The sequence below is a fragment of the Physeter macrocephalus genome, chromosome 4, assembly GCF_002837175.3.
Source record: "Physeter macrocephalus isolate SW-GA chromosome 4, ASM283717v5, whole genome shotgun sequence".
In the NCBI taxonomy this organism is placed as follows: Eukaryota; Metazoa; Chordata; class Mammalia; order Artiodactyla; family Physeteridae; genus Physeter; species Physeter macrocephalus.
Genome location: NC_041217.1, coordinates 116,126,909 through 116,152,875, shown reverse-complemented (window position 1 = coordinate 116,152,875; position 25,967 = coordinate 116,126,909). Strand labels below are relative to the sequence as shown.

General features: G+C 38.6%; 1 protein-coding gene across 1 annotated transcript in view; it reads left to right on the top strand.

Annotated features, from left to right (window-relative positions):
- Positions 1–22,868, top strand: part of GIPC2 (GIPC PDZ domain containing family member 2) — a 90,949-nt gene extending 68,081 nt beyond the window's left edge. The window contains exon 6 of the mRNA XM_024119978.3: positions 18,762–22,868. Within this exon, the coding sequence (XP_023975746.1) occupies positions 18,762–18,907 (146 nt within the window). The 3' untranslated portion in view covers positions 18,908–22,868. The remainder of the gene's footprint in view (positions 1–18,761) is intronic.
- Positions 22,869–25,967: the final 3,099 nt, after the last annotated feature.

The window sequence follows — 25,967 nt, the reverse complement described above, 5'->3', positions numbered from 1 at the left end:
GACTCTATCAATTGCAAATAACAAGTGAAACAAAACAAAACTCAACAAATCTAATTCCAACTGGCTTAAGGGAATGTTAAGCCAGGGAAACGTTCTGGTTCTTATAGCTGAAAATTCTAGAGGTAGATCTTGGCTTCAAAAATGGTTAGATCTGGAGTTCTCACGCTGTCATCAGGAGGTGGTTTCTCCTCTCAATTCTGGCTTCATTTCAGGTCCCCATGGTATCCCCTGGCAGCTTCAGGCCCTCCCTCATAGAGCCCAAATGACAGCCATGGCTCCACCCTCTACATCTTCTTGGTGGCAAGCACAGTGGGAGAGAGGAGGGAGGGCCTTTTCCAAGTCATTCAAACAAAATGCTCAGGATCGTCTCTAATTGTCTCAAGTGAACTAGTCACAGAGGCCAGGGAGGTGGTTAGATCTGGGTCAAATGCTCTACCTATGCAACAGAGAGTGACTCTGAAATACAAGGGCTGAGATTGTGAAGGGCCTGGTCCCTCCAGTGCAGAAGCAAGGTGATAAATGTTCCTTTAAGAAGAGCAGGTGGATGCTGGGTGGGGAAAGAGTGAATGAGCATGCTAGTGGTGGGGTGTGTGCCTGCATGCATCTGTGTGTGTGGGCATGGGTGAATTTGTATCAGGTACTTAATAAATTTTTTAAAGTCAAAGACTGGGACTGTTTTGTTTACTTGCTACCAGGGAAGGTATTTTACTTTACATTAGCTAGAAGTATTTAAAACTCATTCCTCCTTTTCTACTTTTACTCATCTTCCTTTTTCCTTACAGAGTTTATTCTTATTTTTTTCTAGCCTATCTGAACTTTAAAAATAAAATTTTTATGTTGGCTGTGCAGATGATGTCTGTAATTGAAAAAAGTGATACTCTTTTCTAGCTCCTTTAAGAGAAATATAAAATTTGCATATAATAGATCCTTGCTACACACGACACGAAGTTAAAGCTGAGATGACCCTATATAGAAAGCAAGTGTTTTAAAATGTTTCTCCCAACCTGTTTGTATTTGGAAAAATAAAGACATTTGCATAAATGATGTGGGCCTGTGACAGTTATGCAAATGAACTTGCAAATGAGAGTAAAGGGGATTTAGAGATGGTAGTGCTCTTAAACTCAGGTAGTATTTGTTAGGAAAGTAATATGAAATATCTCTATTTAATTGAGAATTTTAAAAATTGTATACTGTAAAAATATTATAAGATTCAGGAACTAGGGTATCAGTTGCTGGATCTTGAGTTTTAGGAGAATCATACTTTTCAGAGGTGAGAACTTAAAGCAGTGCTCAACTTTAGAACTTAATTTTGGGCATAGGTCTTATAGCTACTTAAGTATAAATTGGGCATAATTAAATAAATCATATTTAATAATAAATCTTTTGCTATTAAAATATACAAATATACAGGGAAGAGTGTTGGGCAATGGTACAAGTAATTATAAATGAATTAAGAAAGTTCTTTTTTATAGATTTATTTATTAATTTGTTTGGCTTCATTGGGTCTTTGTTGCTGCACGTGGGCTTTTTCTAGTTGTGGCGAGCGGGGGGCTACTCTTCATTGCGGTGCGCAGGCTTCTCATTGCGATGGCTTCTCTCATTGCGGGGCACAGGCTCTAGGTGTGCAGGCTTCAGTAGTTGTGGCACGCGGGCTTCAGTAGTTATGGCTCGTGGGCTCTAGGGCGCAGGCTCAGTAGTTGTGGTGCATAGGCTTAGTTGCTTCGCGGCATGTGGGATCTTCCTGGACCAGGGCTCGAACCCGTGTGCCCTGCATTGGCAGGTGGATCCTTAACCACTGCGACACCAGGGAAGCCCAAGAAAGTTCTTTAAAGATCAATTTTCTTTCACTCTGACAAATTCAGAGCACTAAACATTCCTCACAAATTCCTTGTAAATTAACTAGTAATCCCTTTATAAAGTTAATTAATCAAATTCCTCCAATGGCATAAAAATCTTTATTATTATACATGATTAGCAATGTGATTAGTCACCTAGGGAGGTAAAGTTTAAGGAAAGTAATTATTTTGAGAATGTGAACCATTGTTGAATTAGGAATTTCTCTCATTATTCAGATCTGATTAGCATGAAATATGACTCACAATTACGACACTGATTCAACAGACAAATGAATATATTTACTTGTTTGTATTCCAAGCATTTCTTAGCTTTCAGAAATGTTGTCTTAATGCAAATTACATTGATATCATGTTATTTTTGAGTTAATATGTTTTTGTTAGAAAACTTAAAAGTAAGTTTTAACCCAAAACACTATTCTCAAAAAAGAATTGGGATGTATTTACCATTTGAAAATGGAAAACAGTTCAAATGGGTTTATGTAGAAGTAACCCTGAAGGGGATAGTGCTTCATTTGGTTGTAAAGTTGTGAACTATTTCACAACCAACCCAATGCCAGCCAACGTGGCTTGCCTTGGAATGTTACCCATGGGGGAAAATGGTTTCTGGAAGATTTTGAATCCCGTAAGACCCTAGATGGGATTGACCTAACTTAAAGGAAAGTTGTGTCATATAAGTTTCTTCATGAATATTTAAGGCCATTGTATAAATTGTATACGGAGCTACACTATTTTCTGATGATACCAACTTAGGAGTTTGGAGATCATCCCAGCAACTTCAGAATTTTAGGATTTCTAATTTATAAAGTGATCCAGAGGCGGGGGGGACCTTCAAGATGGCAGAGGAGTAAGACTTGGTGATCACCTTCCTCCCCAAAAATACATCAAAAATACATCTACATGTGGAACAACTCCTACAGAACACCTACTGAATGCTGGCAGAAGACTTCAGACTTCCCAAAAGGCAAGAAACTCCCCACGTACCTGGGTAGGGCAAAAGAAAGAAGAAAAAACAGAGACAAAAGAATAGGGATGGGACCTGCAACTCTGGGAGGGAGCTGTGAAGGAGGAAATGTTTCCACACACTAGGAAGACCCTTCACTGATGGAGACGGGGGGCGGTGGGGGGGGGAAGCTTCGGAGCCACGGAGAAGAGCACAGCAACAGGGGTGCAGAGGGCAAAGCGCAGAGATTCCTGCACAGAGGATCAGTGCTGACCAGCACTCACCAGCCTGAGAGGCTTGTCTGCTTATACACTCGGGTGGGTGGGGGCTGGGAGCTGAGGCTCGAGCTCTGGAGGTCAGATCCCAGGGAGAGGACTGGGGTTGGCTGCATGAACACACCGTGAAGGGGGCTTGTGCGCCATAGCTAGCAGGAAGAGAGTCTGGGAAAAAGTCCGGACCTGCCTAAGAGGCAAGAGACCATTGTTTCAGGGTGTGTGAGGAGAGGGGATTCCTTCCCTGTCTGCCTGCAGAAGGCAGAGTACTGCCTAAATGAGCTCCAGAGATGGGCATGAGCTGCGGCTATCAGTGTGGACCACAGAGACGGGCATGAAACACTAAGGCTGCTGCTGCAGCCACCAAGAATCCTATGTGCAAACACAGGTCACTATCCACACTGCCTCAGGAGTGTGTGCAGCCCACCACTGCCAGGGTCCCGTGATCCAGGGACAACTTCCCTGGGAGAACACACAGTGCACCTCAGGCTGTTGCAACATCATGGTGGCCTTGCCACAGGCTTGCCCTGCATTCCAATTATAACTACTGTACCCCTCCCTCCCCCCAGCCTGAGTGAACCAGAGGCTCCTAATCAGCCGCTTCTTTAACCCACTCCTATCTGTGTGGAAACAGAAGCCTGAGGGTGACCTACGCGCAGAGGTGGGGCCAAAACCAAAGCTGAACTCCAGAAGCTGTGCGAACAAAGAAGAGAAAGGGAAATTTTTCCATGCAGCATCAGGAGCAGCGGATTAAATCACCACAGTCAACCTGAGGTACCCTGCATCTGTAGAATACCTGAATAGACAATGAATCAACCCAAAACTGAAGCAGTGGACTTTGGAAGCAGCTGTAGACTTGGGGTTTGCTGTCTGCGGCTGACTTGTTTCTGATTTTTATGTTTATCTTAGTATAGTTTTTGGCACTTATTATCATTGGTGGATTTGTTTATTGGTTTGGTTGCTCTCATCTTTTTTAAATTACTTTTAAAATTTTTTATGTTAATTTTTTTTTTTTAAAGAAGATGTTGGGGGTAGGAGTTAATTAATTTATTTATGCTGTGTTGGGTCTTCGTTTCTGTGCGAGGACTTTCTCTAGTTGTGGCAAGCGGGGGCCACTCTTCATCGCGGTGCCTGGACCTCTCACTATCGCAGCCTCTCTTGTTGCGGAGCACAGGCTCCAGACACGCAGGCTCAGTAGTTGTGGCTCAAGGGCCTAGCTGCTCCGTGGCATGTGGGATCCTCCCAGACCAGGGCTCGAACCCATGTCCCCTGCATTAGCAGGCAGATTCTCAACCACTGCACCACCAGGGAAGCCCCTATTTTAATTGTTTAATTTTAATTATTTTATTTTATTTTTATTTTCTTTCTTTCTTTTTTTCTCCCTTTCTTCTGAGCCATGTGGCTGACAGGGTCTTGGTGCTCCGGCCTGGTGTCAGGCCTGAGCCGGTAAGGTGGGAGAGCTGAGTTGAGGACATTGGACAACCAGAGACCTCCCGGCCCCACGTAATATCAGTAGGCGAGAGCTCTCCCAGAGATCTCCTTCTCAACACTAAGACCTAATTCCACCAACGGCCAGCAAGCTCCAGTGCTGGATGCCCCATGCCAAACAACTAGCAAGACAGCAACACAACCCTAACCATTAGCAGAGAGGCTACCTAAAATCATACTAAGTTCAAGACACCCAAAACACACCACTGGACGCAACCCTGCCCAAAAGAAAGACAAGATCCAGCCCCACCCACCAGAATACAGGCACCAGTCCCTCCATCAGGAAGCCTACACAAGCCGCTAAACCAACCTTACCCACTGGGGGCAGACACCAAAAACAATGGGAACTATGATCCTGCAGCCTGTGAAAGGGATACCCCAAACACAATAAGGTAAGCAAAATGGGAAGAGAGAGAAATATGCAGCTGAAGAAGGAGCAAGGTAAAAACCCACCAAACCAAACAAATGAAGAGGAAATAGGCAGTTTACCTGAAAAAGAATTCAGAGTAATGATAGTAAAGATGATCCAAAATCTTGGAAATAGAATGGAGAAAATACAAGAAACGTTTAACAAGGACTTAGAAGAACTAAAAAGCAAACAAACAGTGATGAACAACACAATAAATGAAATTAAAAATTCACTAGAAGGAATCAATAGCAGAATAACTGAGGCAGAAGAACGGATAAGTGACCTGGAAGATAAAATAGTGGAAATAACTACTGCAGAGCGGAATAAAGAAAAAAGAATGAAAAGAATTGAGGAGAGTCTCAGAGACTTGTGGCAAAACATTAAATGCACCAACATTTGAATTATAGGGGTCGCAGAAGAAGAAGAGGAAAAGAAAGGGTCTGAGAAAATATTTGTAGAGATTATAGTTGAAAACTTCCCTAACATGGGAAAGGAAATAGTAAATCAAGTCCAGGAAGTGCAGAGAGTCCCATACAGGATAAATCCAAGGAGAAACATGCCAAGACACATATTAATCAAACAACCAAAAATTAAATACAAAGAAAAATATTAAAAGCAACAAGGGAAAAGCAGAAAATAACATACAAGGGAGTCCCCATAAGGTTAACAGTTGATCTTTCAGCAAAAACTCTGCAAGCCAGAAGGAAGTAGCAGGACATATGTAAAGTGATGAAAGGGAAAAACCTACACCCAAGATTACTCTACCCAGCAAGGATCTCATTCAGATTCAACGGAGAAATTAAAACCTTTACAGACAAGCAAAAGCTAAGAGAATTCAGCACCCAGAAACCAGCTATACAACAAATGATAAAGGGACTTCTCTAGGCAGGAAACACAAGAAAAGGAAAAGACCTACAAAAACAAACCCAAAACAATGAACAAAAGGGTAATAGGAACATACATATTGATAATTACCTTAAATGTGAATGGATTAAATGCTCCAGCCAAAAGACATAGACTGGCTGAATGGATACAAAAACAAGACCCGTATATATGCTGTCTACAAGAGACCCACTTCCGACCTAGGGACACATACAGACTGAAAGTGAGGGGATGGAAAAAGGTATTCCATGCAAATGGAAATCCAAAGAAAGCTGGAGTAGCAATTCTCATATCAGACAAAATAGACTTTAAAACAAAGACTATTACAAGAGACAAAGAAGGACACTACATAATGATCAAGGGATCAATCCAAGAAGAAGATATAAAAGTTGTAAATATTTACTCACCCAACATAGGAGCACCTGAATACATAAGACGAATGCTAACAGCCATAAAAGGGGAAATTGACAGTAACACAATCATACTAGGGGACTTTAACACCCCACTTTCACCAATGGACAGATCATCCAAAAGGAAAATAAATAAGGAAACACAAGCTTTAAATGACACATTAAAGATGATGGACTTAATTGATATTTGTAGGACATTCCATCCAAAAACAACAGAATACACTTTCTTCTCAAGGGCTCATGGAACATTCTCCAGGATAGATCATATCTTGGGTCACAAATCAAGCCTTGATAAATTTAAGAAAATTGAAATTGTATCAAGTATCTTTTCTGAACACAATGCTGTGAGACTAGATATCAATTACAGGAAAAAACTGTAAAAAATGCAAACACATGGAGGCTAAACAATACGCTACTAAATAAACAAAAGGTCACTGAAGATATCAAAGAGGAAATAAAAAAATACCTGAAAAAATTTCAATGAAAACACAATGACCTAAAACCTATGGGATGTAACAAAAGCAGTTCTAAAAGGGAAGTTTATAGCAATACAATCCTACCTCAAGAAATATCTCAAATAAACAACCTAACCTTACACCTAAAGCAATTAGAGAAATAAGAACAAAAATACCCCAAAGTTAGCAGAAGGAAAGAAATCATAAAGATCAGGTCAGAAATAAATGAAAAAGAAATGAAGGAAACAATATCAAAGATCAATAAAGCTAAAAGCTGGTTCTTTGAGAAGATAAACAAAATTGATAAACCATTAGCCAGACTCATCAAGAAAAAAAGGGAGAAGACTCAAATCAACAGAATTAGAAATGAAAAACGAGAAGTAACAACTGACACTGCTGAAATACAAAGTCCTCAACAAAATACTAGCAAACAGAATCCAACAGCACATTAAAAGGATCATACACCATGATCAAGTGGGGTTTATCCCAGGAATGCAAGGATTCTTCAGTATACCGAAATCAATCAATGTGATATACCATATTAAAAAACTGAAGGATAAAAACCGTATAATCATCTCAATAGATGCAGAAAAAGCTTTCGAGAAAATTCAGCAGCCATTTATGATAAAAACCCTCCAGAAAGTGGGCATAGAGGGAACTTACCTCAACATAATAAAGACCATATATGAGAAAACCACAGCCAACATCGTTCTCAGTGGTGAAAACCTGAAACCATTTCCTCTAAAATCAGTAAGAAGACAAGGTTGCCCACTTTCACCACTGTTATTCAACATAGTTTTGGAAGTTTTAGCCACCGCAATCAGAAAAGAAAAAGAAATAAAAGGAATCCAAATCGGAAAAGAATTAAAGCTGTCAATGTTTGAAGATGACATGATACTATACATGGAGAATCCTAAAGACACTGCCAGAAAACTACTAGAGCTAATCAGTGAATTTGGTAAAGTAGCAGGATACAGAATTAATGCAGAGAAATCTCATGCATCCTATACACTAATGATGAAAAATCTGAAAGAGAAATTAAGAAAACACTCCCATTTACCATTGCAACAAAAAGAATAAAATATCTAGCAATAAACCTACCTATGGAGACAAAAGACCTGTATGCAGAAAACTACAAGACACTGATGAAAGAAATTAAAGATGATACAAACAGATGGAGAGATTTACCATGTTCTTGGATTGGAAGAATCAACATTGTGAAAATGACTATACTACCCAAAGCAGTCTACAGACTGAATGCAATCCCTATCAAACTACCAGTGGCATTTTTCACAGAACTAGAACAAAAAATTTCAGAATTTGTGTGGAAACACAGAAGACCCCAAATAGCCAAAGCAGTCTTGAGAAAGAAAAACGGAGCTGGCGGAATCAGGCTCCTGGACTTCAGACTATACTACAAAGCTACAGTAATCAAGACAGTATGGTACTAGCACAGAAACAGAAATATAGATCAATGGAATAGGATAGAAAGCCCAGAGATAAACCCACGCACATATGGTCACCTTATTTTTGATAAAGGAGGCAAGAATATACAACAGAGAAAAGACAGCCTCTTAAGTGGTGCTGGGAAAACTGGACAGGTACATGTAAAAGAATGAAATTAGAACCCTCCCTAACACCATACACAAAAATAAACTCAAAATGGATTAAAGACCTAAATGTAAGGCCAGACACTATAAAACTCTTAGAGGAAAACGTGGGAGAATGCTCTATGACATAAGTCACAGCAAGATACTTTTTGACCCACCTCCTAGAGAAATGGAAATAAAAACAGAAATAAACAAAGGGGAGCTAATGAAACTTAAAGGCTTTTGCACAGCAAAGGAAACTATAAGCAAGACGAAAAGACATCCCTCAGAATGGGAGAAAATACTTGCAAATGAAGCAACTGACAAAGGATTAATCTCCAAAATATACAAGCAGCTCATGTGGCTCAATATCAAAAAGACAAACAAACCAATCAGAAAATGGGCAGAAGACATAAGAAGACATTTCTCCAAAGAAGATATACAGATTGCCAACAAACACATGAAAGGATGCTCAACATCACTAATCATTAGAGAAATGCAAATCAAAACTACAATTGAGGTATCACCTCACACCAGTCAGAATGGCCATCATGAAAAAATCTACAAACTAACTGCTGGAGAGGGTGTGGAGAAAAGGGAACCCTCTTGCACTGTTGGTGGGAATGTAAATTGATACAGTCACTATGGAGAACAGTATGGAGATTCCTTAAAAAACTAAAAATATAACTGCCATATGTCCCAGCAATCCCACTACTGGGCATATACCCTGAGAAAACCATAATTCAAAAAGAGTCATGTACCACAATGTTCATTGCAGCACTATTTAAAATAGGTGGTACATGGAAGCAACCTAAATGTTCATCAACAGATGAATGGATAAAGAAGATGTGGCACATATATACAATGGAATATTACTCAGCCATAAAAATAAATGAAATTGAGTTATTTTGTAGTGAGGTGGATGGACCTAGAGTTTGTCATACAGAGTGAGGTTTAAGCCAGAAAGAGAAAATACCATATGCTAACACATATGTATGGAATCTAAAAAAAAAAGAAGAAGGTTCTGAAGAACCTAGGGGCAGGACAGGAATAAAGACACAGACGTAGAGAATGGACCTGAGGGCACGGGGAGGGGGAAGGGTAAGCTGGGACGAAGTGAGAGAGTGGCATGGACATATATACACTACCAAATGTGAAATAGATAGCTTGTGGGAAGCAGCTGCACAGCACAGGGAGATCAGCTCGGTGCTTTGTGACCACCTAGAGGGGTGGGATAAGGAGGGTGGGAGGGAGATGCAAGAGGGAGGGGATATGGGGATATATGTATACATATAGCTGATTCACTTTGTTATACAGCAGAACCTAACACAACATTGTAAAGCAATTATACTCCAATAAAGATGTTAAAAAATTAATGTTATTGCTAATGAAGTTTATCATTATAAAAGTAAAAATGAAAATCCTTAAAAAAAAGAGAGATCCAGAAGTATGTGGAAAGGAAATTTGAATGATAGTTTCTCAGTAATGTTTTCCTGTAAAATCTTTTATAGGTCTTTTAAACGTATATGATAATGTTATTTAGAGATAATTACATTTTTTCCTAGGGTGATTTCTTTTTTCACTGAATTCAAAACAGTGAACACTATGGAAAGTCATCCTTCTCAGATAAAGCCAATGAAATTTTGGAAATAGATTTTTCTTAAACATTCTGTATTGCCTGTATTTTTTGATGTTTGACTAATGTGTGAGTTGCTTGAAATGGGTCGACATTTATGAAAAGTCTTAGGGAAAGTAGGTGTTAAAGACTTTACATAGAAAGAGGTACAGTTACAGATTTAATGGTTAAATTAACAATGGTGGTCACTAACCTTTATCTAAACCCTGCTATGTGCCATTTTATAGATTTGAGAACAAACAGATTCAGAGATGTTTGGTAACTTGTCCAGTCAGCTAACAAGGACTGAGATTTAATTCTGGGACTTTGATACCAAGATTTTTCACCTTCAGTAGTATCTTATAGCTAAAAGTTATGTTTAAGTATTAAAAAACTTAGTGGAAAATACAGATTGACCCGTATCACCAATATGTTTGTCATTAATAATGATGTGAAAGTTGTTTAGTAGTGGTAATAATATAAAGATATTCTCAGTATGGCCACTAGATGTCAGCACTTAGCTGCTATATGTGGTGTAACAATTCTACATTTTAGTGGAATATTTTTTGCCAGGTTATATTCAGGTGCTAAGTATTATTGCGGCATATTGCAGATCTATCATAGTTAACATGTTAAAAGCATTTTAGTAGCTGTCACTATGTTAATGTAATAAAACTTTAAAAAAGTATTTCATTTTGCTAACGTTTCTTTTGCTTTTCTCTTTTTTTTTCATAAATTTATTTATTTACTTATTTTTGGCTGCGTTGGGTCTTTGTTGCTGTGCACGGGCTTTCTCTAGTTGCAGTGAGCGGGGCTACTCTTCCTTGCGGTGCGCGGGCTTCTCATTGCCGTGGCTTCTCTTGTTGCGGAGCATGGGCTCTGAGAGCGCGGGTTTCAGTAGCTGTGGCACGTGGGCTCAGTAGTTGTGGCTCGTGGGCTCTAGAGAGCAGGCTCAGTAGTTTTGGTGCACGGGCTTAGTTGCTCTGTGGCATGTGGGATCTTCCCGGACCCGGGCTTGAACCCATGTCCCTGGCATTGGCAGGCGGATTCTTAACCACTGAGCCACCAGGGAAGCCCTCTTCTGCTTTTCTCTTAAATCAGAGATTCAATCTTTTACCAAAACGGATAAAATAATACCATTTATTTCTCCTGTAAAAAATATTTAAAATCTATGTTTATACTTTATGAGTTAGCAATTCATTACATGTTCAGAGCATGCTCCATTCTTAATTTCTTTTAAAATACATAAGCAAATTATGGGTTTTGGAAAGATCTCTGGAGCACTGTATTACATACAGTATTTCCAGCATAACTATGAAGCTGCCTAATTGGTACTTTTGTTGCTTCTACCAGAACAGTGTTTCCTTGAAGGGAGATAACTTACTCAGTTTTTAATTCCAGCCCCTACCACAGTGCCTCTCCCAGAGTAAATCCTTGGTAAATGTTTATTGACCGAATGTCTGTTAAGAGGCACAAAAATAGTGAATTCACAGGGAGTATGGAGTCCTAATATCATTTTTGAAGCTTTAGCCCTTGGGCAAATTATTTAACTTTGAATCATAATTTCTGTATCTTTGTAAAAGGGTATGATAAAAAACAACCTTACTGGGTTGGCAAGGCATTAAATTAAATATGTATAAAGTTTCTATCACATCATAAATAATAGGTATAGCTATTATCGTTCTTAGCAGTGATTACTAACAATTATTGCCAGTAATAATTGTAGTGGTGTAGTAGAGGTAGAAACATATAGGAGGTCTGAGCAGTTCTGGGGCTGTGTTTAGTGTATGGGAGATTTTCTTCTCTGCTGTGCCAGCATGAGTGAGATTATATAGTTTGGACTGTAAGGTTATTGTCTGGGCATCTTAAGCCATCATTTTTCTCATTTTGTGACTAAGGAACCCAAACCAGAGATTGCAAGTCAGAGTCGGCCAGGTCCAGGATATGTTGCTGCTGGGCTCAGGGCGCTAGCCAGTACTGCTGAGCTTCCTGAGGTGCCAAAAAACATGCACCAAGTTGTTTCTTTCAGCCAGTGTGATGTGTGTGTGTGTGTGTGTGTGTGTGTGTGTGTGTGTGTGAGAGAGAGAGAGAGAGAGAGAGAGAAAGAGAGGGAGGGAGGTTGGTTGATAACAGTGTCCATTAGTGAACATCTGATCCTGGTCATCGTTTCCTCCAGCATTTAAGAGCATCAGTTATCTGCACTGTTAATTTCTGCTTCTGAATGGTCTGTAGATTTTCTTATATCTTTTATTTGTGTGCATCTTATTTCTTCCTCAAAGAGATTGTATATCACCCTCATGTCAGTATGATCTTTAGGTAACTGTCTCAGTAAATGCTGTCTGTAGGCCCTATGAGAAATATTTTGAATTGTAGTCTAAGCAAAATCCTGAACTTGAGTCCTACTTTTGCAAAAGTTTTGGCTGCTCTTCTTTCACATCCTGGCTACAGGATCAGAGTTCTGGGTTTCACTTTCTTGAGTGCATGCTAACTGTGCGGGCACAAAAATTATTTAAGTGTAATTACAAGGACTCTTTCTGTACCTACCCAGCTACCAGCATTTACTGTACATAAGACACTGAACTAGTTTTCCCTGGGCATAAAAGACTGAGTAAGCTATTCAAGATCTGTTGGTAGTTTATTCTCTGATAGAGGCAATATGTAGATGAAAATAATGACAACACAGAACAATGTTAAATGTGCACCGTAAGGCCTTATGCCTCAAAGTGTGGTCTGGGGACTGGCATTACCTGGGGGCTGTTGGAAATGCAGAATCTCAGGCTTTGCTGCAGAGCTACTGAACCAGAATCTGCACTTCGCCGAGATCTCAGCCAATATGTTTGCATACTCAAGTATGAAGAGCACTGTTAGAAGGCTTTAGGGAATGCAGATGTCACTTCCAGTTGGGGACACAGGATTTCATGGAGGAAGGAGCCTTGAAGGAGAGAAAGGATTTTGATGGTGGAGCTGGTGATTAGGAGGAGGCTATCCTGGGCAAAGGTAGGAAGAAGGAAAGACGGTTTTTTGACTTGTCAGATTTCTAAGGGTACAGCGTTAGTGCTGGAGTAAGCCATATGGGAACCAGGGGTACTTCGGATCAGAATGCCTGACAGGGTTTAGAGTTTTTAAGATATGCGTTGGTGATCAAAGGAATATTTTCATATATGTGAGTGACACAGACAGTCTCAGAGGTGGAAAGGATCTTACTGGTCCTTTTGTCTTATTACCTAATAGGATCAGAGCTGTGCTTTAGGAAGAGAAATCTAATGTACCTATGGGAGATGGTTCGCTGACTAGACTTGGAGATTAAGGAAATAGCATGGTGGCAGTGCGAGTGAAATGAAGGCTAGAGAGGTTGCAGGGGTAGAATCAAGGGGAGGCAGTGTTTGGTACACAGGCAAGAAGAGAAAGTAACAGGGACAGTGATTGCACTACTAATGACAGTGGTGACGACGGGAGGAGGAGTAGCGGTTTTTTTGGAAGGGGAGATGATGTTCGGTTTCTGGACATGCTGGTTGAGATGCTAACAGAATATAAGCTAGGAGACTTGTGCATCTCTTATTCAGAAAGGGGTAATGGAACTCGTGAGAGAAGTCAGGGATGGAAGTGAAGGTTTGGGACTTCTCTGCAGCAAGCCGTGGTTAAGCTGGGGTTGTGGCTAAGACCTCCAAGGCAAGACCACCTAAGGAGAGGAGGGACACAGGACATCAGTAGAGTCCCATTTCCTGAACACTTGGTTTCTTATCTCACTGTGTGGAAATGCGCTTTGAGGGCCTCTTTCCTCCTTTCTTGACTATGATACTATGGCTGTTGAAAGAAGCATTACTTATAGACATTAGAGTGTTTCTCAGTGGCTTAGGAAATAATTTCCAAAATATAGCTGGTACCCACGAGGGCACAGAGTTTGTAAGTCAGCCATAGTTTTACTGCATTGAACAGGCCCTAGCTAAAAAACCAAAACAAAAACTTTCTCTCCAATTTGAATGTATCTACTGTATTTAAAATTTTCTTTCATTGTCTGTGTAGAAGTTTCTCTCCCTAATATTTTATTATGGTGATTTTCAAACATACAGTACGGTTGAAAGACTTTTTAGTACTTCATACCTGTCACCTAGATTCTACCATTAATATTTGATTATAATTGCTTTAACATACACTTCTCCCTTTACCCATCCTATGTAGAGATTTTTGTAAAAACATAGTGTGATTGTAGTATAAAATTTATGTACTGCTTTTTCAGTAAATATTAAAAAGATTTTCTCAAGTTATTACAAAGTTATAAACATTGTTTTAAATTACTTCGAAATATTTCATCAAATATTTCATCTAATATTTCATCATACTAGAGGTGACTTAATGATCCTGTATCTTATTAAATAAAAAAAATGATCCTGCATCTTAGGTGTTTTTAAAATAAAAATGTTCTCCTAAATTCTTTTCTGTTTTTAAGATTTAAAAAAAGTGTAGATTCTCTTGTGTGAAGGAAAGAAGACACTATGTTGAAGAGATATCTGCACCCCTGTGTTCATAGCAGCATATTCACAATAGCCTAAGAAAAGAGACTTAGAAAATAACCTAAGTATCTACTGGCAGATGAATGAATACAGAAGTTGAGATATATATACAATGGAATATTATTCAGCCTTAAAAAGGAAATCCTGCCATTTGTGACAACATGGATGAGACTTCAGGGCATTATGCTAAGTGAAATAAGTCTGAGAAAGACAAATATGGTATGATCTCACTTATATGTGGAATCTAAGAACAGAACACCAAAAAACCAAACTCATAGAAAAAGATCAGATTTGTGGTTACCAGAAGTAGGGGGTGAGAGGGAGGGGAATTGGATTAGGGTGGTCAAAAGATACAAACTTTCAGTTATAAGATAAATAAGTACTAGGGATGTAATGTACACATGATGACTTTAGCTAACACTGCTGTATGGTGTATATGAAAGTTAAGAGTAAATTCTAAGAGCTCATTACAAGGAAAAAAATATTTTTTGTTGTCTGTGAGATGCTGGTTGTTCACTAAACTTATTGTGGTAATCATTTCATGATGTATATAAGTCAAATCATTATGCTGTGTACCTTAAACCTATGCAGTGATGTATATCAATCTTAATAAAGCTGGGAGAAAAAAATGTATAGATTCACAGAAGTGGAAATATTAGTAGATCAAAGGATGTGAAAATTTTTAAAGATTGGTACTTGTTGCCAAATTGTTTTTCAAAAGCCAAATTTACAAAGTCCACACCAGTATATTTGAGTGTTTGCTTCACTATATCCTGGCCAGCCTTGGCATATGATTAAATATATATATATATATATATATATATATATATATATATATATATAAAAGTTTTAGTAAACTTGGCAGGCCCTTGGGCTGGAGAAGAAGGTCCAGCTGCAGCTGGACCTTCCTCGCTTTTGAAGTGTTTGCTTCTAGGTTAATGGTAAATCGAGAAGCTTTGGGGTCATGGCTGAAGCCTGGGGCAACGTGGGAGACAGGGAGATGATAATGAAGAGATTCAATTTTCCACACTTTTTACTGCTTAAAATATATTTTTTAGGCAATCTCTAACTTAGAGAAAAGTTATACAGTAAAAAATTTTTTTCTCTTGAACCATTTGAGAATAAATTAATGATATACAATTGCCCCCAAATACTTTAGTGTGTATTTCCTACAAACAAAGGTATTCTCTTGTGTAACCCTAATATAACCGTCCACATAATAAAATCAACATTGATACATTACTAACATCTAATCATATCCTGTTTTTGTTTCACCAAGTGCCTTAATATCCATTACAGCAAAAGAGCATGTTCAAAATCATGTGTTACTTTTACTTGTGTCAATTTGGAGCATTTTCCACTCCTGATTTTCATGACCTTGACACTTTTGGAGGGTACAAACCAATTATTTTGCAGAATGTTCCTCATTTTTGGATTATTTTTCTATAATAACATTCAGGTTACACCTCTGGCAGAGATATCACAAATGTGGTGCTGTGTTCTTTTCATTACATCTTATCTGGAGGCACGGGATTTTGATTTGTTCTGTTTATGATATTGTTTATGTTCATGACTTGTTTAGGTTGTATTTACTAAGCTTCTCCACTGTAAAGTTATTCTCTTCATAATAAGTATTTGGTGAGGAGATATTTTGAAGCTATGTAAATATCCTGTTCCTCATGAATCAACCAACCAACCATTCATCCCTCTATTTGTCAATCAACCAATCATTTCATTATGGATTCATGGTTTGCTGTTTTGTTCAATAGGATTATAATCTATGACCATCACTACTTATTCTGATACTCAAATTGTCCCTCATTGGGTCAGTGGGCATTATTCCACTCTGACTTCTATGTCTTTTCACATGTTCCCACCTTTTTTTTTTTTTTTTTGAGACTTTCTTACTTTCTGGCAGAAGTTATTCTTAGTTCATATTGTACTTTTCCTGCTCCAGCCCTGGAATCAGCCATTTCTCTGAGGAACTCTGATTCGTTTTAGTGGAAAATGATATTTGGGAACCAAGATCTGGGTGTTTTGTGTGCTCATTGCTATTGGGGTGTCACTGCTCCCAGGTCCCCACAGTGGATTGAGGAATGTGTGTATTCATGTCTATTTTATTTTATTTTATTTTATTTTAGTCTGCATTGGGTCTTCGTTGCTGCATGTGGGCTTTCTCTAGTTGTGACGAGCGGAGGCTACTCCTCATTGTGGTGTGTGGACTTCTCATTGTGGTGGCTTCTCTTGTTGTGGAGCACGGGCTCTAGGCGCGTGGGCTTCAGTAGTTGCAGCTCAGTACGCAGGCTTAGTAGTTGTGGTGCATGGGCTCAGTTGCTCCGCAGCATGTGGGATCTTCCGGGACCAGGGCTTGAACCTGTGTCCCCTGCATTGGCAGGTGGATTCTTAACCACTGTGCCACCACGGAAGCCCTGTGTTCATGTCTTTACCTCTATAGTTTTTAATTTCTCTTTTGAAAAAAAAAAAATTTCACTGATCTCTACAATTCTAATTTAGCAGCAATCATTCTAGTTTTCTCCCTTTTCTTATTTATCTTTCTCTGGCAGTGACAAAACGTGGTTCCCATTATTCAGTGTATATACATGTATGTGATGCATGCCCTTGTATGTAACCAATCTCTCATCAGTGTGGCTCTTCCCCCACCCCCATGCCCTCCTTACCGCACCTGGACTCTCCACCCTACACCAACCTGTCCAGCTATGTAGAAGGCCCTCCTCACCTTAACTAGGGCTTTGACCCCTGCCCCAGGTCACCCCATCCACATTCCATTTCTGCTCTGATTGTGGTGCCCTTCTGTTGGCCACATCTCCTCCCTTCCCCCAGCCTACCTGTGTTAGTACTGAGCTGTTCAAGGTGAGGAACAGTTCTTAAATGCTCTCCAGAGCCCTAGTGGATTTTAGCTGGAAAGACCAGACCTCTTGGCTCATTCAGAGAAATCATACAACCTTTGATTTGTGGTTTTTGTGGGCTTTGGTGTTTCCCTTTTACCTGGGGGTTTTTCACCCAAGTCCCAAATCACATCCACACTGTCTCTTCCTCGTAGCTAGTGCTTATAGGGAGGGGGCTGAGAAAAAAAACCAGCTGAGCCTTATGGGCTCCCAGCCAGGAGGGACAAGTCCCAGGGGAATGTGCACTCCTGAAGATGCTGGTTCCCCAGACATAAATTATGGGATCCAGGCAACTTATTAGAAAAACAGAACAAGGGCACCATCTTTGCTTTCTGTCCCAAACCGGAAAGGGGCTCAGAAAAAGTTTCCTTGATTTCACGAGGAGACAGATTGCCTCCCCTTCTCCCTAGCTTGATTGCCCTGTTGCAAACTGTTATCCTTTGTCTTTTTTTTATAGTTGGGAGTGGGAAGTGGCAGAGGGGATGGAGAAAGCTAGTGGCTATGGAGAGGTGGGGAGCGGAGGTACTCTGGGTCTCCCGTCAGGCTTAGCCACAGGAGCCCTTGCTCCACCCATAGGGACACCAGAGGCTCCCACCTGATGGACTCCAAGATGGAGGAGAAGGCAGGGGTAGAAGATGCAAAGCAGGGTGCCGAAGACAGATCGTTTAAAACATCTTTGCTACCTTGATGTGTAATGATAGTAACTCATTTTAATTTGTACTAGAAGTATGTATCTATGCATGTTCCTTTCATTAAAAATTGTTTTGAATGAATGAATGACTTTTATTATTTAAACTCTTTCATGCTAAATACACATGCATACAGAAAAATGAACAAGTTATAAGTATACAACAGAAAATTCTCACCATGTGAACACTTATTTAACCGCCACTCATGTCAAGAAATAAAACTCTGCCAGTACTCAAAAGCCCTCTTTATGCTTTCTCCCAATTATTGCCTGTTCCCTCCTCTCCAAAGGTAACCACTTTCCCAACTTAGCCATAAATTTGTTTTGCCAGTTTTTTAATCTTTATGTAAATGGAATAATATAGTATGATTCCTTTGTGTCTGGCTTCTTTTGCTTAATGTCACATTTGGGAGATTTGAGAATGTTCTGGTATATTAGCTGTGGTTTGTTCATTTTCATTGCTGTGTATAAGTTCATTGTATGATTATACTATGTTTATTTAGTTTCCTACTGATAGATAACTGGGGTCTTCCTGGGTTCGGGCTGTTGTGAATAATACTGCCTATGAACCTTATTGCCCATGGATTTTGGTGCACATAGACATGCATTTCCTTCTAGAATATCTATGGGAATAGACTTATGCATGTTACTTTTAGAAAGTACTTTGCCTTGGTGTCATTTTTCTCAGTCTTCTGATGCTGTTTCTTGTACCATTAATCTTTAAACATTATTTTTGATAGCTACTACAATGTTTGAAGCGGGAAAGGATAAAGGTAATCCAGATGAATTTGCTGTGGCACTTGATGAAACCCTTGGAGACTTTGCGTTCCCAGATGAATTTGTCTTTGATGTTTGGGGAGTCATTGGTGATGCCAAACGAGGATGATTATGATGTGAGTGATCGTCTCTGGAGGAATGAACCATTGTTCCTTAAAAAAAAAAAAGTTAAAATCTGCATTTAGACACTCTTATGGACTCTGGCTTGTTTTATGTGTATGAATACATTCTTTTGAAATATAATTTTGATTTCTGGGCACTTTTTAATGCAGTTGCATATGTAGTATGCTTAAGATAAATTACCTAAAACGTGATCAATTTTAATACTCATTTAAAAGCTTTTTAAAGTTAGTTTTAGAGAGTATTTCTAGATAGGTTATTTTGTTCCCCATTGACAGCCATGTTTTGTTTTCCACGTATAAGTAGTTGATTGCAATCGCTTTGTAGTTCTTTTGCAAAATCTTAATGCAGTGAAAATGAGGATTGGAGTATAATTTGCCTCATAGCATCTTCATTTTGTTATACTAGCTTGAACAGGATATGTTCAGGACCTGAAATACGAATTATGCCTACTAGAGGTCTAGAAACATTTTTTTTTTAAATCCACTGAATAAGGGGAGGAAGATTCCTATAGCCTGTTGATGTCTATGGCTTACTCACTCTTTGTAAAACAAAGATTGATTGACTTTTATTTTTTGCTTCTTTGTAATTGCTTCCTTGCTTCTTAAACTTGTTGAAATCTATTGTGTTGTGTATGTATTTGCACGTGTAGAAGAATGTAAAAAAGAGGCAGATACGGTAGAAACCACTTATATTTGATTTTTCTTTTTTTAGCAGTTCTTACAACAGTATTTCTTTACCATCCATACCTACTGTTATGTTACTGTTTATAAGCATTCCAGGGAAAGTTTTTATAGTCTTTGTAGAACTTTTCTTTTGAAAGATGTTTACTCAGAAAATAACTATGTTTGAGAACATTTTTTGGAGTTAAAGAGCAACACTTTTAAGCCTCCTGAACTTAAAAGGAGATACTATCAGCAGTAGATTTCCCCCCAGTGAAAATGCAGGAGGAAGGGAAAATTGAGAAAATATATTAGCTTATTATTTTAGAGTTCTAATGCACTCTGTCTGAAACCTTACATTATTAAGAAAATTGAGGGTAAATGACTGTTTTATCACTCTTACTTGACATTTTACAGATGTAAGAGAAATGGAAATGAATGGTTTCAACTTAGATCATTTAATAAGGCAGAGCATGGTGTGACCAAGCGTTCTTCTAAAGTGTTAGATGGAAAATGCTGCATGCTGCCGTGGTAATCAGAAATAATAACCTGTGAGGGGTGTATTCTAGGAAATCAGAAGTAGTTCCCTTTTCATGCTGGGTTGATGCTTAGATAACTCTTGTTTTCTGGTGCAACTTCACTTTTACTGCTTTCCGCTCTCTTTTTCACATAAATTTAATTCTATGAATCTCTGTATTCTTTGTCTCATTAATCTGAAACCTGCACAGAAACGGTTGCAGTCATTAACATGTAACAAAAGCAGTTTATAGAATGTGGATTGTCTTATTGCCATGCCCATCATTTGGAAATAGCATTCAGCCCAGGCTGTAGTAATTTGTTGCTACTTGTTTAGTGAATTTCTTTCAGAGGTCTCCAAATACATACTAATTCTTAATATCACTTCTCATAAGATAGGAAAGTTATTGGAATACTTAAGAGGCCCACAGATATATTTCGGTTTAAGCAAAAAATAAGTTTTTTGGCACTGGATGTTAGATTTGAAATGATGAGTCATTGTTTATTATTGATGGCTGTCGGATTCTCCTTTCCTTTTGGATATGGATGAACACTGACACTTGGTGCAAATTCCCTGTGATTTGTGGAATCTCATATTCACAAAGTGGTTACCATGATCTTTCTAGAATTTTGATGTGTAAGGTACTGACGGCCATGTACAGCTGCAACTGTAACTTGCTTGTTAGCATCTAATGAGCATAAAGGGTGTCAGCTGGGCGCAGGTGTTTTACTACTAACAGTTTTTTTTCTTGAAATGTCTTTCTCTGTTACCTCTACTGATAAACTGATAACAAAGTAAGTTTCTTCATTTTGTTCTCTTTCCTGAAAATATATCTTTGTGAACTTTGTGCCTTTTGGTAAAACTCTCAGTGCACAAAAGGAACAGGGTTTCTTTTTAGATGTCACAGTCTACAAGTAGGAGCTACCCTTCTACTGCTACAATGAGACAAAGTCTTTTTTTTTTAACTGTGCCATTTTATTGGCACCACTAAACATTTTCAGAAGGCCTCTGTTGTTTTCTCTTGTTCTCTAAGACCTTTTTTTTCCCCAAGTGGAGGATGATTGTTTCATTCTTTTTAAGATTTTGATTATTTTATTCTTGATTTCCTTTCATGCAAACCAGCATCTTTCAGTGGTCACTAAGAGCACACTCTGTTTTCTTTGTGGAAAGAATGCAAAGGATGATTGAACGTTGGGTTCAATGGGGTCTTGAACACAGCTTGGCTCCCAGCAGGTCTACACATTCTGATGACTACAAATGGGTACATTTTGGGTTTCTGTGATGTTTCAAAAATACAATTATATAATTATATGATGTGAAACTCTTTAAGAATTCAACTAATAGGGCTTCCCTGGTGGTGCAGTGGTTAAAAATCCACCTGCCAATGCAGGGGACACGGGTTCGAGCCCTGGTCCAGGAAGATCCCACATGCTGCGGAGCAACTAAGCCTGTGCACCACAACTACTGAGCCTGCATGCCTAGAGCCCGTACTCCACAAGAGAAGCCACTGCAATGGGAAGCCCACATACCGCAACAAAGAGTAGCCCCCGCTCGCCGCAACTAGAGAAAGCCCGTGCGCAGCAACGAAGACCCAACGCAGCGAAAAATAAATAAATAATTTAAAAAAAGAATTCAACAATAAAAGCTGTAATCAGTTAACCTCTGCTTGGGGCTGCTATAGCCAATAGTATAATGTGACAGATAATTAGCTAAATAGAGATAATTTTTCCAAATGATGTTTAATTTGCAGTATTTTCCCCCATAACTTTAACAAATAGACATTTTCCAAGTAAAGCACACTTTATTTGGGTCCATGTTGCTAGACCTCCATTAAGTCTAGAGAGCGCCTTCCTGGTTCCTTCAGTTATCATTACCTTCCTAGCGTAGTAGCAAAATGAATTTCACCTGCAAATGCTGTTTTCAAAGTAATGATTTTTCTAAATAGAGTACAGTTATCTTCCAGAGATGTAAAAGAGTGACCATATAATTACCATTTCACTCTGTGATACGTCTAAAACATGGATACCAATAGCATGCTGTTACTCTGGAGGAAGTAATAGGTTAAAAGGACAGTTGAGTGTTTTACTCAAGCTGTGAGTGAATAGAGAGAGAGATAGGAGATGCTATTCAATTCACAGTCCCATGTATTAGTGCTCTGTGTAACATGCACATTTATTATCTTCTTGACACAGACTGAGAGATACCAGAGTAATGTATCATGGTTATAAAATGTTTCTAAGATTGTGAAGTGTACCACTGGCACAGCCTGTCCCTACCTATTACCTGAAAACCCAGTTCTAAGAAATGATTCATGGTTATTATCTGCTAGGAGGGCGAGCAAAAGTTGAGTATGACATCTTTATTTTATTGGCGACGTTACATCTCTGTGAGACTTACGTATAGCCATAGATATTTTCAAGCTATAGGAAGAAAAATTAAAAAAAAATTCTGAAAGATAGTTTTAAGTAAACGTTTTATATTTTGAACTGTTTGTGCCATGCATATAGCATTGACTATATACAGGTAAAATATTCTACTTTTTCATAAAGAAAAGTTTTTTTCTCTTTTATAAAAATCATAGCTTATACTTTAAAATGTATTTTTGAGATGGAATTTGGAAATTTATTAATACGTGAAATTACAAATTATATTTTGATACATTGTTTAAAAATGTAATATTTACTGTATTTCTACTTATAATGTATACATCTTCATGTATCGATCAAAAAGTAAATTATTTGTAAAGCTATCATAACTTTATATTTCTTATATTTAAAATAGAACTCCTCAAATAAAAAAATCGTTTTCATGGAAAAAAAGTGATGAATGTTTTTATCGTGAAAACAATAAAAATTTGGGGTTTTAAATGTCAGACTTTTTAGTTTTGTCTAAATAAATAATGGGAATAACACATGGGATTGTCCAGGTCTTTGTGTTTTTAACATACCTTGGTATATCTTTTTCTCAACATATTTTGTAACAAGGTATAACCTCAAGGTCTCTTAGTTTTAAAATCCCCAAATTATTTGCTTTGATTCAGTAAAAATACACGAGATAGGCACTGCTACAATACTCTAAGACAAAACAGTCAGAAGCTGTTCCTGTTATAAGATGGAGGTTTACCCAGGGTGACACTTTCTCCTTTATTCAACCAATTTTTGTGGCAGTAATTTCCAAATAATAGTGTAAGTAAAAGACATATCAGCCCCTAGCTCTTCGGTAGTTATGCCTTTTGGGTTCATTATCTCCTTGATAGTTTGAAGGCCCTATCAGAGCTGTTAGAAATCCTTACAAATGTGCTAATTCCATGTGCTGGTGGTGGGGCCCAGGAATCTACATTTTGACACCTCCTCCAAATGGTTCTAAATGGAAGTGAATCAGGGACCTTTACTGTGAGCTCTCTGAAGGTGCTGGCCTAGTCTAGGGTGGAACAATAGATACACTTGAGCACTTGGGATCTATCAAGGTAAACAGAGGCATAAAAGAGATCTCTAATGCAATCAGATAAGTGCTCAAATGCATGTGATGTAGTATGCGAAAAATGACAGTAGGCATTTTGTTAAGTGGGCAATTTTCTAAACGTTACTTGGTATGCTAGAAGAATTTATCTTAGAGAAATAGACTCCCCAAGTGGCACACTATGGGTTAACCCATGTGATGGTTTTGCCTCAGTTTACATGCAGTGTTTGATGCTTACTGTTGATACGAGTAAATATTGGCTATTTATCTTACCTTTATTAGGTTTTTTTATCCTCTTCTAGTTTTGTAGATAAAGATCCTCTGAAACAATTGTTTCTAAACATTTTTGCTTTTAGGAGAATGGAATTGACATGTGTGATAAGAAGACTGACCTCTCTCAATTAGAGTAACTTCAGTGGATGCTGTGGTTTTGATTATGGAAAAGCTAAGCTTGTAAAAATGCTGCTTGAATTCTCCTTGTATAGATTTTTCTCTTATTGAGTTCCCTTTATGCAGAGGGTAGAATGCAGAACGTAATTCGTGCTTCCTTATCTTATGTGTCATCTAAAAATAAGTGGGAAATAATATTTATGATTAAAAAAGTTATAGATCCAATGAATTAATTTAGCTTTGAAAAAGTGTTTTCTCTAGAAGTTAGAATTTCTACCCCCTTGTTCAGATAAGTTCTTGTAAAAATAATTTGATTCGTTTTATTTATTTAAAAAAATTTATTTATATTTTTATTGCATATATATAATATACAATACTTATATATATTTATAGTGTATATATATGTAACAAAATTTACTATTTTAACCATTTTTAAGTGTACAGTTTTGTGGCATTAGGTACATTCACAATGTTGTGCAATCATTACCTCTATCTATTTCCAGAACTTTTTCATCATCCAAACAGAAGCTCTGTATCATTAAACAACAACTCCCCATTCCTTTCTCTGCCCAGCCCCTGGAAACTTCTATTCTCCTTTCTGTCTCTATGAATTTGCCTGTCCTAGGTATCTCATATAAATGGAGTTATACAATATTTATCCTTTTATGTCTGGGTTATCTCAGGAAAATGCTTTAAAGATTCAACCATGTTGCAACACATATCAGAATTTCATCTTATTTTAACAGAAAAGTAAACAGAAATATAAAAATGAGATAAACCAAAGATTTTCTTCCCCATAAAACAAGAGGAAAACTTCCTCTTTTGCAATGGCACTGGAGAAAAATGAAGAAATAAAATCTTACAGACTTAAGGAATGGAGTCAAAACCATGGGAAACTTTAGGATAACAGGATAATGGGAACATTGTAGTCATCTTCCTGCAATGTCCTTCCCTCTTCACACTCCTTCCATTCCTTGCTCTTTCTTCTCTACGTAACCTCCATGCATGGTGTTCCTCAGGCCTCGGGCCTGGGTTCCTATCCCCTATTCTACCCTCTTCTTAGGAGACTCATCTGATCCTGTATCTTTAAACATCTTTATAGGGGCTTCCCTGGTGGTGCAGTGGTTGAGAGTCCGCCTGCCAATGCAGGGGACACGGGTTCGTGCCCCGGTCCGTGGGAGGATCCCACATGCCGCGGGGCGGCTGGGCCTGTGAGCCATGGCCGCTGAGCCTGCGCGTCCGGAGCCCGTGCTCTGCAACGGGAGTGGCCACAACAGTGAGAGGCCCGCGTACTGCAAAAAAAAAAAAAAAATCTTTATATTTTCAACCCCCAAATCTATATCACCAGTTTGGGCCTCTCTTCTGAGCTCTGTACTCAGATATTCAACTGCTTCCTTGACATCTCCACTTGGTGTGTCAAAACCTTAACATGTCTAGCATGAAACATTAGATTTTTCTTAGAAGTCTTATTTTCCTCAATTTCTGTGACAGGGAGTGGCGCATAATTCACCTCACTGCTCTTTTACCTACCGTGTCTAATTCAGCAGCAAGTCCTTTTTGTTGTATTTCCTAAAATGCCTCCTGAATACATCCACTTCTTTCCAGTTTCACTGTCACCTATTTCATCCACATGTCATTTCTCCTGTGGCTGCTCCAACAGGCTCTGCGCTGCCCGGTAACAAGAGTATTCTGAAAACATTTACTGCAGGACATGAGTGTTCAGCATCCTTTAAAATGAAAGTGTCAGCGCCTCATTTTTTCTTCTCTGGAAGGGTTTGACATTAAGCTCTTTTCTGTCTTTGAGGGAAGGGACACTACTTTTTGGATGATTCAGCTTCTACTAAAGGGCCCACAGAGTCTACTGTGAAAGAAATAGGAGGAAGGAGGCAAGATGAAGAAATCTTAGGTGTAGACTAAAGGCTGTGAAGGCTAAACTCTGTGTGTGTGTGTGTGTGTGTGTGTGTGTGTGTGTGTGTGTGTGTGTGTGTGTGTGTGTGTGTGTGTGTGTGTGTGTGTAGGGA